Source organism: Daphnia pulex, chromosome 5, assembly GCF_021134715.1.
Source record: "Daphnia pulex isolate KAP4 chromosome 5, ASM2113471v1".
Lineage (NCBI taxonomy): Eukaryota > Metazoa > Arthropoda > Branchiopoda > Diplostraca > Daphniidae > Daphnia > Daphnia pulex.
This window is the reverse complement of record NC_060021.1, coordinates 1,038,110-1,052,874: the sequence shown is the minus strand read 5'-3', so window position 1 is coordinate 1,052,874 and position 14,765 is coordinate 1,038,110. Positions and strand designations below refer to the sequence as shown.

At 40.8% G+C, this 14,765-nt stretch overlaps 2 protein-coding genes across 2 annotated transcripts; both read left to right on the top strand.

Annotated features, from left to right (window-relative positions):
• Positions 1 to 746: 746 nt before the first annotated feature.
• Positions 747 to 1,667, top strand: LOC124193767. Its single transcript, XM_046587728.1, has 4 exons — positions 747 to 905; positions 982 to 1,119; positions 1,194 to 1,248; positions 1,357 to 1,667. The coding sequence occupies exons 1-4, from the start codon at positions 852 to 854 to the stop codon at positions 1,464 to 1,466; spliced, it is 357 nt and encodes a 118-aa protein (XP_046443684.1). The 5' UTR covers positions 747 to 851; the 3' UTR covers positions 1,467 to 1,667.
• A 1,004-nt stretch (positions 1,668 to 2,671) lies between these two features.
• Positions 2,672 to 14,737, top strand: LOC124193304 (sodium-dependent neutral amino acid transporter B(0)AT3-like). Its single transcript, XM_046587061.1, has 11 exons — positions 2,672 to 3,435; positions 9,620 to 9,852; positions 9,935 to 10,159; positions 10,443 to 10,553; positions 11,003 to 11,244; positions 11,323 to 11,470; positions 12,077 to 12,278; positions 12,348 to 12,507; positions 13,026 to 13,188; positions 13,344 to 13,544; positions 13,606 to 14,737. The coding sequence occupies exons 1-11, from the start codon at positions 3,024 to 3,026 to the stop codon at positions 13,717 to 13,719; spliced, it is 2,211 nt and encodes a 736-aa protein (XP_046443017.1). The 5' UTR covers positions 2,672 to 3,023; the 3' UTR covers positions 13,720 to 14,737.
• The last annotated feature ends 28 nt before the right edge of the window (positions 14,738 to 14,765 follow it).

The window sequence follows — 14,765 nt, the reverse complement described above, 5'->3', positions numbered from 1 at the left end:
AAAAATATTAAAAAAAATATTACGAAAATGAAAAACAAAACGTCGGAAATTTTTTTTTCCGATTCCCATTTTTTGTTTTTCCCATACAGTGATACAACTCGACAAAAAATCGGAAATTCAGGAATAAAACTTTATATTATAAATAAAACATCATTTAACATACGCTGTATGTATTTCGTAATTTTAAGACAAATTGCACATATAAAAATTGCCCTGTACATTTTAGCCCCGTGTCCCACATAGCCCCGGTCTCCCCTATATAATATGTATATAATACTCGGTATTATATACATTTCATAACATCATAATATTATCATCACTAATATTAAATCACTGAACAAAGACGTTACAGCAAAACCTGTTTCGTGCCACATGCATGCTTATAGAAAAGAACGCAAATAAAATGAACGTCGGTTCCCTTCGCAGTTCGCACCGATTATTCAAAACCACAAAACCACCTTTTCGAGTTCTATCCAAATAGTTATGTAGTATCGCTACAATTTTTTGGTAAATATCACTTTCCAACCGTTATTTGTTTACATATTACTAATATTCTTGTTTGAAAAACTAACCGACAGTCTGTTTGATTGACGTCAGGAGAGCCAAAGTGTTTGTTGAATTCGACGGACCGATTAGCACACGTTGGAACCGCACGAATATCTCGAAAAACGACAGCTGCATTAGAGTCAGCGCGAGTCAGCGACTGGGCGATGAGTTCCTGTAGGAGAACAACCGAGTGAACGCGAGTGAACCCAGCACAGTCGCCCTGAAGCTTGGTGGACTATATAAACCGATATCATCGGACTGAAAATGGCATCATTGTACCTTATTCAGTTACCCGATCTAAAAACATGAAGATTTGCGTCCTTTTGGCCATCGTTGCTTGCGCAACAGCATTTGTTCTGGTAAGAACTATATATATTAAATACAGTTTAATTCAGTCAAAATAAATGTGTTTGAATTGAAACAATTTAATTTCAGCCGAAGGGTCCGATAGACACTGAAAGCCTGATCAATGACGCCCATAAGGCTGTGCAAGAGTCTGATTTGCCCGAAAGCGTGAAACTAGAGCTGGCCAACCTTCTCGGCGATCCCCAATTTGTTGAACAGTTGATCGCCGTAAGTTGTTATTTATTTAAGCTATATATAGCTGATTAAAGATTTAGACTGACTTTTTTTAATCTGTATTTTAGGACAACATGGAGTCACTCAGTTCTAGTTTTGGAACCGACTCTGATGCTGGCCCTGGTAACAATTGAGTTTATCTTATAGCCCAATATATACATTTAAAATATTACATCACGTTATTTATAATGTTGCATTTTCCATTTTGTGTTAACTCCACTCCATGTATAGCCGAACGCTGCTTGTTCTTGTTGGCTCTTCTTCTAGCTCAGTTGGCCCAGGCTTTGATTGCGGCCACCACCACCACCACCGTCGCTACTACCACCACCGCTGCTGGTTAAAAGTTGACTATATACTATTATACTATGCTATTATATAATACGTCCGCTTATCGAATGTCGTGTATGCTCGCTAAAACGTTTGTGAGAAATGCGGTGTATCGGTATAGTTAAAATATATTGAACTACACGTGCATTTTATGGGAAATGTATACGACGTATATGGGAATATGGTATGAATATATAATTTTGGTTTAAAAAGCATCATAATAATTTTTGTCTTTTATTTTGTTATTTTTTTTATCGGACATGTCCTCGCGCGTTCTCGATATGAGATGAAGGATTCAATAACATGATTACCTCATCTGAAATTGTGAAAATGGAAAGATTTGTTTCTTTTTAAAAAGACATGAATTTTTAATGAGGATCTATTATTGAAAATAAATCCGTTTGATGAACAGAGTGGCAAAATTATGTAACGCAAATTGATTGAGGAAGGAATTTGATGGCGCAATCAACGAGCAGCATAATTAGGTATATCAGCAGCTTTCAATTGACAACTTGTTGTACGAAAGCCGCACAGGCCAACGGGGTATTAAATTACAAATTCCGGAATTACACAAATACACGTATAAAATCATCCCAACTGGGAGTTATGATTTAAATTCACCAGCAGCAGTTTCCTTTGAGCATCAATTGCTTTTTTCAAGTTAAGGATAGGCTGCCAAATGCCTTTTTATATTGATGCGTCCAGCAGCTATACATGTATAATACACAACATTATTACACGCCATGATGAAACTGGTGTTGACACGGTTATATAGACGCGTCCTCACACATAAAAGTAGCATTCAATTGCAGCTCCTGTTGACGACGCGTTTCAAAAGAAAACAGTCACACACACAAAAAAAAAATAAATACAAGAGCTCGGGGTCTCCAATATGACGATAAGACGAAATATATAGAGAGACCAACTACGTTTAATCCAGATAGTATTTATACAAGTCTATATATGTGCTGTATATACCATATAGATGAGTCTGGGAAATAAGAAGCGACGGTGGTGACGATGGCATATCACACAGGGCCAGCACCAGCAGCAGCACGCAACCACCACGCACTATATACACAGCAGCAGCAGCGGCAGCACACAAACACAATCGCAGAAAGTCAATAACTGCGCGTAGGCGTCGCGCATATCCTATCCACTACCCGCACGCAGCCGTCCTCTTCTTATATATATGTTCGTCCTCCTCCTGCTGGTCTCTTCTCTCTACTGCGTGTGTGTTTGGTCCCCGCGCCGTTGTCTTCGACGTCATTCACGATTGCGATACACGGGTGTAGTTTCAGTCGGTGGCCAACTACGGACCTTGTATAGCGCGCGTTACCTTTATACCAGCAAAGTTATATCTATTAACAATAAGAGTGGAGTCTATTATATTAGTTCTTCCATTTATTTTAATTTCTATCGCTTCGCGCGGATATATCAAATTGTATTGAATTTGTCGACGTCATTTTCCAGTGGAATTTCGCTCTTTTTTCTCCGATTTATAATTTGGTGTCTTGCCAATCAGCTTCGCTCTTTATTATTATTGATTGGGTCTCGTCGACGAGAGAGTCATGTCAACCACGGTCAAGAGCCGGACACCTCCGCGGAGTTCTGCTGGCGGAGCGGATGACGACGACAGCGGGCAGGAGATGATGTTCCTCAACGGGAGCGACACGGGAGCTGACGGCAGTCATCGGCAGAACTTTCGACCACCTCATAATAGGGGGCCAGCATCAGGAGGAGTTTCATCCGAAGGAGCGGCGACATCAGGAGGACCTTCGCTACTGCCGTCGGGTGCTGCCACATCAGCGGGGCACAATAAGAGCAGCGTGGTCAACGATGCCGTTCTTCACGTGCCCGAGTCGCTACCCGAGCGCCAAAAATGGGATAATAAATTGCAGTTCATGTTGAGCGCTATTGGATACTCGGTGGGATTGGGCAACGTTTGGCGTTTCCCTTATCTGGTCCAGCAAAACGGAGGCGGTACGTAGTATTACAGCATCCTTATTTTTTTTCTTCCAAACCGCAACAGCAAGCCGCGTAATAAATATTCTTCTTGTCTATACGCCGGGAAAGTATCCAGCGCTGATGCTGCGCTGGCAATTGTCAGGGTGGGCGCATCAAGAGCGAAATAACAAACAAAAGGACATCAAAACTATTCAGAGTAATCAAAAAGCAGCGCGCCGATGTATTTCATCAGCTCTCGCTTGCTGCTGTGCTGCTGCTTTTTCGGAGATAGATCTATAAGTTTATTGATTGAACGTCAACGAGCGCTTCGACAAAGAGAGCCTTTCGCCTTATATATATTCCCGTGCTGCCTATGTGTACACTATATCGATATAGGAGAGTTTGCTTTTGGTCTGAAAAATATTCGGATCGATGGCGAAAACATCTCGCCGTTCAATCATTCAGTGTGTGTATATCTACGTGGAGAGCCATTGAGAGATCCGGCAACATCGTTCACAATGAACTCTCCCAACTATTAGCTTTTATTGATGACCTTTCATAACGTATTAGCTCTCGGCGCGGAAAGGAACATTCGCAGAATCTCCTTTCCTACAGCAATTTAACCTCTTTTAAACTTCAACTTGTCAGATTCGCGCTGGCTAATCATCCGTGGGGCTATGGTGGACGGAAATGATTAAGAGCGCGCATTATTCAAAATCTTAATTATAGATGGATGTTGTTTATGTACCATAATGAGGTGTATCGTCTTCACTGACCTAGTCGCCATATTGAGACTCGGCTGTTGTGCGTGACACCCAAAATAGCTGTCAAAATCAAATTCACTTAGGCGGGAAAGAAGAGGGGAAAAAAGGTCGCAATGTAATTCGATATATCGCGTCACGTATAGCAAATAGATATAAGCCTATATACATAGACTGTGGCAATTCAGTTATAAGTGCGAGATCCTGTAACCTATAAGTGTGCTGTGTAACTTCTAATAGCCGACCAAAAAAATACATAGGAGAGAAGAGAACAAAACATCTCGATTGTTTCTTAGACGGATTCTCTCTTATTTATATGCCACTGCTGGTATACGCGTCACAATAACATTTCCGGCCCAGCAAAAAAAAAGTGGGGATCCCAGTCCAATCCATCCAGCCACATAAGGCGCTCTAGCAAAAAAGCTCCTGCTGGTATATAGGCTATAGAATTTGGTCGGCGAGTGAGCGCGCGTCTGCTGTGTTGTTTTCACAGTGCTGTTCCTGCTGGGCTTCGCCTTGTTATTGCTCTATAGCTGCTAGCTCTACATTCTTCTCTGTTTGCATATAATATTAATCCTGGGGCGCGCATATACACGGCAGACATGTTGAATGCCCGATGCATGAGTTATGTAGAAAAAGGTTCGCTATTATATATATACTGGTTGCCAAAACCAGTAGAAAGAATATAACAGAGCAGCATTGAGTGAGCTTCTTTCTTTGCGCTTTTATGCGCTGGAATTGTTCCCATCCGCAAATGTTTTTCCTTTCTGATTTTTTACTCTTATCAAAACGTTCAACACGTAATTGGGTTTTTCTATAATTCTTGACAAGTAAATAGTAAATAGGTTTTTTCAGTATAGGTATTACATCCTAGATTCCTAGTATTGAATAACAACAGGCTGCTGTCTGTTGGATGTATGAGTAGGTGAGCGCCGTAGCACATACCATACGAGCTCTCGTTAGATTCCCGGAGAAAGTCGGTGTGACGACATTTCTTGGCGCGCATGTACAGACAGTCGTGCAATTGAAAGTCTCGTCGAGTCCTCCAAGTTATAACCCTTAAAGTTTTGTCTCTGTCTACGAAAAAGAGAGAGAAGACAAATAAGGAGAAACTATGCCCAAAAGTTACAAAAAGAAATGATTAACTTATTATATTTCTTTCTTGTTTAGAGAGAACATAAAGTTGATACAAAATGGAAAAGGAAACAAAATACGAGAGCATCTCAATTCATTTATCAGATCAATATTGCGATACATCCCGGTATTATATAGACACACAGTAGTAGTAGATATATATAGTATATCAATTGCGTTTCCTCTTTGCTGTGTGTGTTTTGATCGTTTTGATGGATGTTGGAGAAGCGTAAAGAAAGGGGCATGAACTCATCAAACAGATTCGGAGAACTTGTGGTCCCTTGTATATATCATATGAGCGTTTTCAATGAGAACCAGAAGGGCGTGAAGGACACGTAGTATAAGTGTGTACAAGACTCGTTCCGTGATTTTGATTGCGACCGGGAGATTTGCGGCGTGATCCCACGCTCTCGTCGTCGCGTATATATATCTATTAGAGCCTCGTGTTCCCGATTCCCGCAACAACACGTGCAGAACAACGACCTATTACTCACACGATTATTATATACAGTATAATATAGCCTAATATAATATACTCATCTTTTACTGCTTCCGCGCCGCAATTGTCTGATGCGCGCTTTATATTCAAAAGGGAAACAAACAAAGGATATATAAGTAGTACAACGTCTGGTCTTGCTATGTCTTCTTCTGCTAAACAACGCAGACGAAATTGTATAAGAGAAACGACCGAAAAATCTGTGTAACGATGGGAAAAGTTATATAGGCTAATACTTTTGCGGGGAAATGTTTTATAACAATTTTGTTTTCTTATTTTCAATAATGAGGGAATAACCGCCGGCCCTCGGGAAGACCTTAATGGCTATTATCTATATAGAAAAGTAGCTAGCATCATCACAGCGCGCGGCCAAAAGGAAACGCTCAAGTACTATATATACTTACTATAGGGTACTAGTAGGCTACAGATAGAAAACGAGAAGGTTGATTATCGATCGAATCTGGCGCGCCCACTTCCTTCCCGTGCGCAGGTCTTGTCTAGTTCATCACTTCTTCAATCTCATAGAGCTATATAGCCAACCAATCTCTTAAATGAATTTTCTACTCTCTATTTTGTTTTTCTCATTTCATTTTTCTCCCTCCTACTCCTCTCTATATATTATACGGCTCACCCTTCAAAATGAACACAGGAAAATGAGCAAATGATTGACTATATAGTAGACGTCGGAGCGCGCTCCGCACGAAATTTAATAATCAAATTCTAATAGGCCAGAGTAAAGGCAAATTATTTAGTGAACGTGTCGATCAAATAATAATAGTCATTTTTATACTGACTACATTATCGATAATTTTGATTCTATCGTTTCCGATTCCGAAGTACGAGTATATACCCAACATTTTATGTTATTGGATTCCAAAGTTTAAAATGTTGTATTCTATTTTTGAAAGTAAATAGAAAAATTCACTTCCGAGAATGAGCGAGAAAGTTCGCCTCTTCTTCCTCCGACTTCCCATAAACTTTGAAATCAGTGATGCAATCGATCTGTCCGGTGCTGACGAATGCTGAGCTATTCTGCTGGGAAAGCGTGATACAGCATTATTTCGTATTAGATACCATCACGTATGGAGAGTTGAAATGAAGTGGGTAGAAAACGGGTCACGCATAGATGCGCAGCATCTATCCATTCATTTTCTTATTATAGACTATATGACATATTTTATAATGTGATGTATCCAGAACAAGGATGCTTTCCGTAAATGTATTTTTTTAAAAATATTGCCCATAGACGATATCGGAATAGTTTTCTTTCTAAATAAATGTACCGGATCTAAAAGCTCACCGACGCAGATGAAAAGCCATCAAATATACCATACAAAACAGATGCATAAGCGAAACAGAGGGAAAACCTTGGGGAAAACATGACGACATAGTATAACTTTGCGATATTGATGTTGTTCATTTTTAATGGCATCAGAAGAGCTATAGAAATGTTCGTTTCGTTTTCGGGAAGTCGGATGTATATTAATATAGTTCCGTATACATGTACAATTGCACTCTGGGGCGACAACATGTCCATCCTGTGCTGTCGTCTGCGCTGCTATCTTTCGCTTCAATAATTTTCGTTTCATCCTTCCGCGCAAATGTCCACGCGTGGCACGCCGTCAGCGCGCGGACTTCCGTTTTTGACACACACACTGCAATCAGCGGCGTAGCACAAAGGCAGCAGCAGCAGCGGCAGTATAGTATATAACACACCGTGTGTGTTTGAAAGAGTGGAAAATGAGGGGATCAAATCATTAGTTATATCTATAACAACGCGGAGAGAGAGTTTTCCACCGAAAAAAAAAGAATAGGAGAGCCAAAGTTATATAATCGCCCACTCGAAACTTTTAGCCTTTTTTCTATATTATGTCTGTCGAGAGCGAGGATATAGGAGATGCAAAAAAAAAAGACTGGGCGCGGTTGGTTGATGATGAAAAAAAATACAATCGGCGCCTTATATAATAGCTACAAGTTCCTTCGATCGAATATAGTTTTTCTATTTTTTCTTATTCACCCGAATCTATTTTGAGTACTATGTATTTTCCCTTTTGACTATGTAATGCAAGTCAACAGGCGGGCGCCCAAACCCCGCAGCGAACAAACAAAATCAAAATAATGATTTGTATAAATACGGAATAATTTACGCAATCAGCCAAACTGTAAATACAAATCAGCAGAGTGGGACATTTTTTTATGCATCGCAACCCCCAAAAAAAACGAAAAAAAATTGTAATTGCGATTTATCGATTGGATAAAAATAAAAAAAAGAAGCACATCACATAATATAGAAAACAAAAATTGGATAGATAGACCCAATACACGGCAGTAAAGACTGGGACTGGGGGAAGGGCAAATATGAGAGCGTGAAATCAGGCGCGCATGACGTAGATGAAAGAGACAGAGAAAAAAGAGCCAGAGAGACGAGAGAGAGAGTTGAAAATTCGATCCGACGGCGAAATCGATATAGCGCGATAGAGACGCGCCAGCAGCAATAGTAATGGGTCCTCCAAATACGTTCGATGGGTATTAAATGTATGCTATATCACTCGAAAATGCCAAGGGGTTCACGCGAAAAATGTCGTCCTATAGAGTTGATCACTATGGCGACAGTCGCATCAATCTCCAATGTAACATCGAGTTCACTTCTTGTATTCATCGCGAAAAGAATCGATGGGAATAAAATAGCCCAAACAAAAAAGGCAATCAACGCTCTTTCCCAAAGCCAAAACGGATACGACCCAAATAACTGTGTTGCGTAATAGCTATGTAGGAAAAGAAGCCTTATAGATTTTAATTTTAGTAGTATATAACATCCCATTTCTATTTTACGGCTGGTTCTTTTTTAAACAAAGAAGTCAGGTCGTGTATTATATATGTAATACAGCCAAAGTCATATATATTTACTACAATGTTCACAGATGAATAAGTGAATCAAACAGAGAGAGAGCTGAGAGCCAACATCTATACAGGTTTCTGCGAATCACGAGCGTCATCGCGCTCGCGCTCATCTGCGCTTCCGTTTCCGTCCTGGAAGATGAGACGACGACGTGAGCGCTATATAGCTAAATACACTCTCATCGGTGAGCTATACATAGACAACATGTGTATAGATATAAAGAAGGCCGACTTGATTCGAGATCTTCATCGACGTAATGTAATCAATCGACAACAAAGACGAAAAAGCTTCTAGAGAAATTTCCTTTTTTTTATGTATACACGCGCCATTATTATTGGTGTGCAGCAGATGCTTTTCCACTCTTAATTCTTGCAAAAGGACCGGATAGAGTCGCTATTATATACAAGATTTCAAACAAAAAAACAGATATTATATAGATAATACCAATATATCGATCGAATGTGACAGCGCGTGTAATGAAGAAGACCGGGACAGGTTTCCGTACTGCGTCCATGTGTATCTATAAACCTTGTGTCAAAAGTATTTAGGCTCCTATACTATGTATAGTTGCATTTTGTTTTGAATATAGTAGCAAAAATAAACCCCTTCCACATCAGATACTTTTTCAAAGTGCTGGAGTTATAGTTTGCGTGTGACGATGAACCAAGTCTATATAGTCTATAAGTCTTTATCCCTGGTAAGACTATATGGGGGGAGGACACGTGATCCGATTGGCACGTTTGGAGGCGTTCAAAAGGAAAAACGCATTCGTGAATATTGAGTGCTGGTGCTGCTGTGTGTATAATCCACTTCTCTTTTTGTCCTTATTCATGTTACATTTCTATTTGCTGCTGCTGCTGCTGCTGTTTGTTGTTTGGCATGTGATTTCGTTGACCTACCTATATAATCCTGTTACGTCTGTGCATGTAGGAGCGTTTTTGATTCCGTTCTTCGTCATGCTACTGCTGGAGGGCATCCCGCTCTTCCTGGTGGAGTTGGCGCTGGGGCAGAAGTTACGTCAGGGCTCGCTCGGGGCCTGGAATCTCATCCACCCGTGGCTGGGCGGTCTGGGCATCGCTTCGACGCTGGTCGCCTTTCTCGTCGGCCTCTACTACAACGTCATCATCACCTGGTGTTTCTACTACCTGTTCAACTCCTTCCAGGTCTAACTATAACTTAATCGAATATAAATCAATTTCTATCTATGTTTGATATTGATTTTGATTCAATTTTGATTTATGATAGTCTCCTCTACCTTGGTCGACGTGTCCGATCGATTCGAACGGGACGGCCGTCAAGGAATGCACGGCCGCCACCGAAACGGCTTACTTCTGGTACCGGACGGCCCTGGACATTTCGCCGAGCGTCGACCAGCCGGAAGGCATCAAGTGGTGGATGGCCCTGTGTCTTCTACTCTCCTGGATTATTGTTTACTTCATCACGATGCGAGGCATCCAATCTTCCGGAAAGGTATCATTTAAAAAAAAATTTCTCAATTTGAATTTTACCGCCTAAAAATTCATTTCGATCCCATTGGTCGTTTTTGTGTTCATCCCACAATGGCTGGCGTGAGTTATAAAAGTCCCGTTTTTGTGTCTAGTTTATAAGCCAACGATGTTCTATTGTAAATTTTGATTCTTTGTAACATCTGTGTGTCCATACGTGAAATGGTTTATACTTGTTACATGGGCGGTTATTCAGTGCTGATGGCTGATCTATGTGCTATTATGATTCTATTCTGTTTTGTGTGTAGGTTGTCTATTTCACGGCGCTCTTCCCCTACGCCGTTCTCACCATCTTTTTCATCAGAGGCATCACCCTCAAGGGAGCTGGCGCTGGATTAGCCCACATGCTACAACCACAAGTATATAGAAAACGTTCATATGTGTATTTTCTGTATAGTAAATAGCTCCTTATTCTTCCATCTTCAGGATTTGCCAAACAGAAATTATTGTTTTTTAGAGCTATATAGTCAAGAAAATCGATGATTTATTTTTTTATGTGTTTTGGGAGACGACAGCTGTTGTTACGACATTCGTGATTGCGTGATCTGAAATACCTGGAAAATTGCCGGGGTGCTCATGTTGCCATGCCGGCGTAAGAGTTATGAAAGAGCGACAAATTCAAATTTTGTTGACTTCATTTTCCTGTGTTGATTATCAAACAATTCAATTGTCTAGTGTTTACCGAAGCAAATTATGAAATATTCGTGTTAGACTGTCGTAAAATAACTGGAATATGTAGTAATCCTATTTGAATGATTGAACGTGTTTTTATTACTTTTTAAAATTCAATATTTGATTTGATTTGCAGATGCACAAATTATTGGACCCGACCGTCTGGCTGGACGCTGCCACCCAGGTCTTTTATTCGTTCAACATCGGGTTCGGCTCGCTCATCGCCTTCGGCAGCTACAACCCGCCGCGCAACAATTGCGTCAAAGACACTCTCATCCTGTCCGTCTGCAACGCGGCCACGGCCGTCTACGCCAGCGTCGTCATCTTCGCCATTCTCGGCTTCAAGGCCGTCCGCTCTTACGACCTCTGCGTCAACCAGTCAGTTATATTATATCTCTTCATTATTCCATTTTCAAAATTATTTAAATAACTTATTGTTACATCATTATATAACAGCGATAAAGATCTGATTGGCCAGCGATTTCCCGGTCTACTCGTCAACGGCAGTTTGACAGACGAGGCCTACGCCAATTTCCTGCAGTACCGCGACGAGTCCAAAGACCTGGGACTCCGAGGTTGCAACCTGGAAGAAATCATGAACGAGGTGAAATTGCATAATATTAAGAAAGTAGTTAAAAAGATCAAATGCGAAAGGTTCATCTCTGAATAGTGAAAAGTCACGGTGGTTGCCCTGGGCTCACTCAGACTCGCTTGATTTGTTTTCAAGTGTCTATTTTTTCAATGGTATAATACTTCTTTGAGTTAATATCCAGAAAGTATATAGGCTATTATATATACGATTGCCTAGAATGACCAGCCATTATCCATTCGTCATCTAGCGCCTTTTGTGGTGTACCTATTTACATTTGCCGTGAAAAATATATGAAAGAGATGAATGTGGATGAGCAGAATGGATATGTGAGGCATCAAGGCAGAGAGAGCTTAGATGACTATTGAACAGACAAAGGATATGTATAGTACAGTAGGATCGATTTATTCAGAGAATGCAAGCAGCAGCAGAGTCAGCTTTTTATTCTTTATAATACTCGTCTCGTTTGATCATCTGTGTAAGGACTATCAATGTAGAATATAATAACCCGACCGTACCAGACAAATAGACCATACGGACGAATGATATGAACTGTATGTGTGTGTGCTGTGTTTGTCTAATCGGCTCTTTTCGATTGTTGGAAAATATTATTATATCTAGTCGGTGGAAGGGACGGGTCTGGTGTTCATCGTCTTCACGCAGGCCATCGTCGAGCTACCGGCGGCCCCGTTCTGGGCCATTCTCTTCTTTCTGATGTTGCTGGCCCTGGGCGTCGGCTCCCAGATCGGCACGCTCGAAGGCGTCATCAGCACCGTCTTTGACATTCAGATCGTCCGCGGAGCCCGCAAGGAAGTCGTCTCCGGTATAGACTTTTATCCCCATATCAATTATTATATCGATTTTGGTTTTTGACTTATTATCTGTATAATAGCCGCCGTGTGCATCGTCAGTTACCTGATCGGCCTGCTGTTCGTGACCGGATCGGGCGAGTACTGGGTCAAGATCTTCGACTCGTTCGCCGGAACTACCGGATTGATCTTTATCGCCCTCCTAGAGTCCATCGCCGTCATGTACATTTATGGACACCGAAAGTACGTCTTAGAGATAATCTCCCTAGGCACTTTGGGCATGACCTAGAAATCTACTTAGGAGCACAGTATAATATAAGAGTTATTGACGGGTCCGTTTAAATGGCTAGATAACCGTGTCGCCATATCATTATTCCTCCTTTTTTATTTATTTTACCGATGGAAGATGTTGCCAGATGATGATAGCATCTTTGATGTAACGAACTATAAGGTTCAGATTGTTGCCGCTGTTCCAATCGAATCAGTTGGCATCTCCCGGCGACGATAAGGTGAACAATAAGCTGAGCGTGAAACCGCCCTGGAAACGGCGTATAGTAATATCGTATCGATCTGCTCTTGAATTTACAAGATAGCAGATTGCGTAATTTTCCTTATTTAATTCCTTTTTTAAAAGAGCATTTATATACTATATGGGCCGTCTTGACATATGAAATCATATTTTATTCTTTTCTGTTTAATTATCCGAGCGATCGTTTCATAAGTTCTAAATTTATTAAAAAAAATTGTCAATTATTCGGCAGATTCTCGCAAGACATCCTGCAGATGACGGGTCACATGCCAGGGCCCTACTGGCAGATCACATGGCGTTTTGTCGGCCCCGTATTGATCAGCGTCCTCTTGGTGGCGTCCATCATTTACCGCTCGTTCGACAAACCCGCCTATTATGCCTGGAATGCCCAAGAGGTGGGTGCTGGTGCTGGGACTGCTGGGTGATGGGCCGGCGCGTGACTCGTTTGCCTTATTATACCGACGCCCATGAAAAGAACCCATTGACCGCCATCCATCATATTTCCTGGTTTATCATTTATTAATTCACTTTTTTTTTGGCTGGTTTCCAGGGCAAGAGCTTTCTGACACCCTACCCGCAGTGGGTGTTGATCGTTGGCGGTTTGCTGGCCACCCTGTCGGTCCTGCCCATTCCGGCCGTGTTCCTGTTGCGTCGCTTCCAATTCCTCCGGCTCGACACGGACATCAACAAAGGTGTCATCCGGCGCAACGAGACGACCATTTCCACCAAGCAGATGATGACCGACGTCGACGTCAGTTTTAAAATGAAATTTCAAAGATTATCAATTTTCTAAATTAATTTTGGAATATTAGGAGTACATCGACACGGCCATCGAAGAGGAAGATGAAGAAGAGGCTGTCGGCCGTTTAGAAATGACGGCGTCCAGCAATCGGTCGTTCAGCATCAGCCACCGCGACGAACACTAAAAATCTAATAACCCCCTCCCAAACAATGATGACATTGCGTCATCAACTCGCCAGGTGCCGCGTTATACATTTTCTACTTTTTCGAAACTTTTTTTGGTTTGTGCTGGTACGCGTTTTACAAGAGTTTATAGATGATCTCCGCGCTATATAGATTGAGAATTTCGGTTCGTTCGTTTGGTTTTATTTATCGTCGGCTCACTTCAAGACAAAGAACAAAATATTCAACAATTAATATTCGTGTTAATAATTCATTTTTCCTTCCGCCGATTTGATCAATTATCATGTAGCATCGATCCCATGTTTTTGTAGATTATATAGAAAAGTGATTGGGTTAAATTAGGTAGATGATTTAAAAAAAAAAAAGATTTTTATTATTGAACTTGGGCGGCCGGTCGTCTGTTTGAAGACGACAGTCGATTCTAGAAGAAGAAGACAATTTGGGCTCCTGATAAATCAACTTGATGGCTTTTCAAGAGAGTGACGAAACTGCTGAGCAGCTGAGGATTTAAACCAAAAAGAAGACTTTGGCGGAGAAGCGGCGCCGTGCGCCCACAGCGCGAAGACTCTACAAGTTCCCATTAAATTAATGGAGAAGACAAAAAGACAAAAAAAAAACGAAATTAAAACACATTTATATTATATGAAATAATTCCCCTCTCCCCCAAACCAATCGTATACTATTCCGTTCGACAAAGTCATATACATATACTATATATAAAGAAGATGATGAATTTCTTTTTCTCTCTAATTTGTTGCTAATTTTTATGTTGATGTTGGAAGATTATTATTAATATTGAAGAAGATGCAATAGTTTTACATGTTTATAGCTTCATGTCTTTAAAGTGTATACGTATATATATTCATATACGGTATATATTCAAGCACATAACTATACATATATACATCTATCTACATTCTAATAGTGTTGACTCCTGAAATACTTTTTCTTTTAGGCAGACCTAAAGAAAAGAACAAAAGTTAAATTTTTTAACCTATTAAAATTTCAGTGGAAAACCAAATCGACTAACAGTTAATCCGATCAAAAT

Bases quoted from the DNA above. Each gene is read 5' to 3' on its own strand.
- LOC124193304 (XM_046587061.1), top strand. From the start codon at position 3,024: ATGTCAACCACGGTCAAGAGCCGGACACCTCCGCGGAGTTCTGCTGGC. The intron at 9,853-9,934 runs GTCTAACTATAA...GATTTATGATAG, and splicing joins ACCTGTTCAACTCCTTCCAG to TCTCCTCTACCTTGGTCGAC. The intron at 13,189-13,343 runs GTGGGTGCTGGT...GCTGGTTTCCAG, and splicing joins ATGCCTGGAATGCCCAAGAG to GGCAAGAGCTTTCTGACACC.
- LOC124193767 (XM_046587728.1), top strand. From the start codon at position 852: ATGAAGATTTGCGTCCTTTTGGCCATCGTTGCTTGCGCAACAGCATTT. The intron at 906-981 runs GTAAGAACTATA...ATTTAATTTCAG, and splicing joins GCGCAACAGCATTTGTTCTG to CCGAAGGGTCCGATAGACAC. The intron at 1,120-1,193 runs GTAAGTTGTTAT...TCTGTATTTTAG, and splicing joins TTGTTGAACAGTTGATCGCC to GACAACATGGAGTCACTCAG.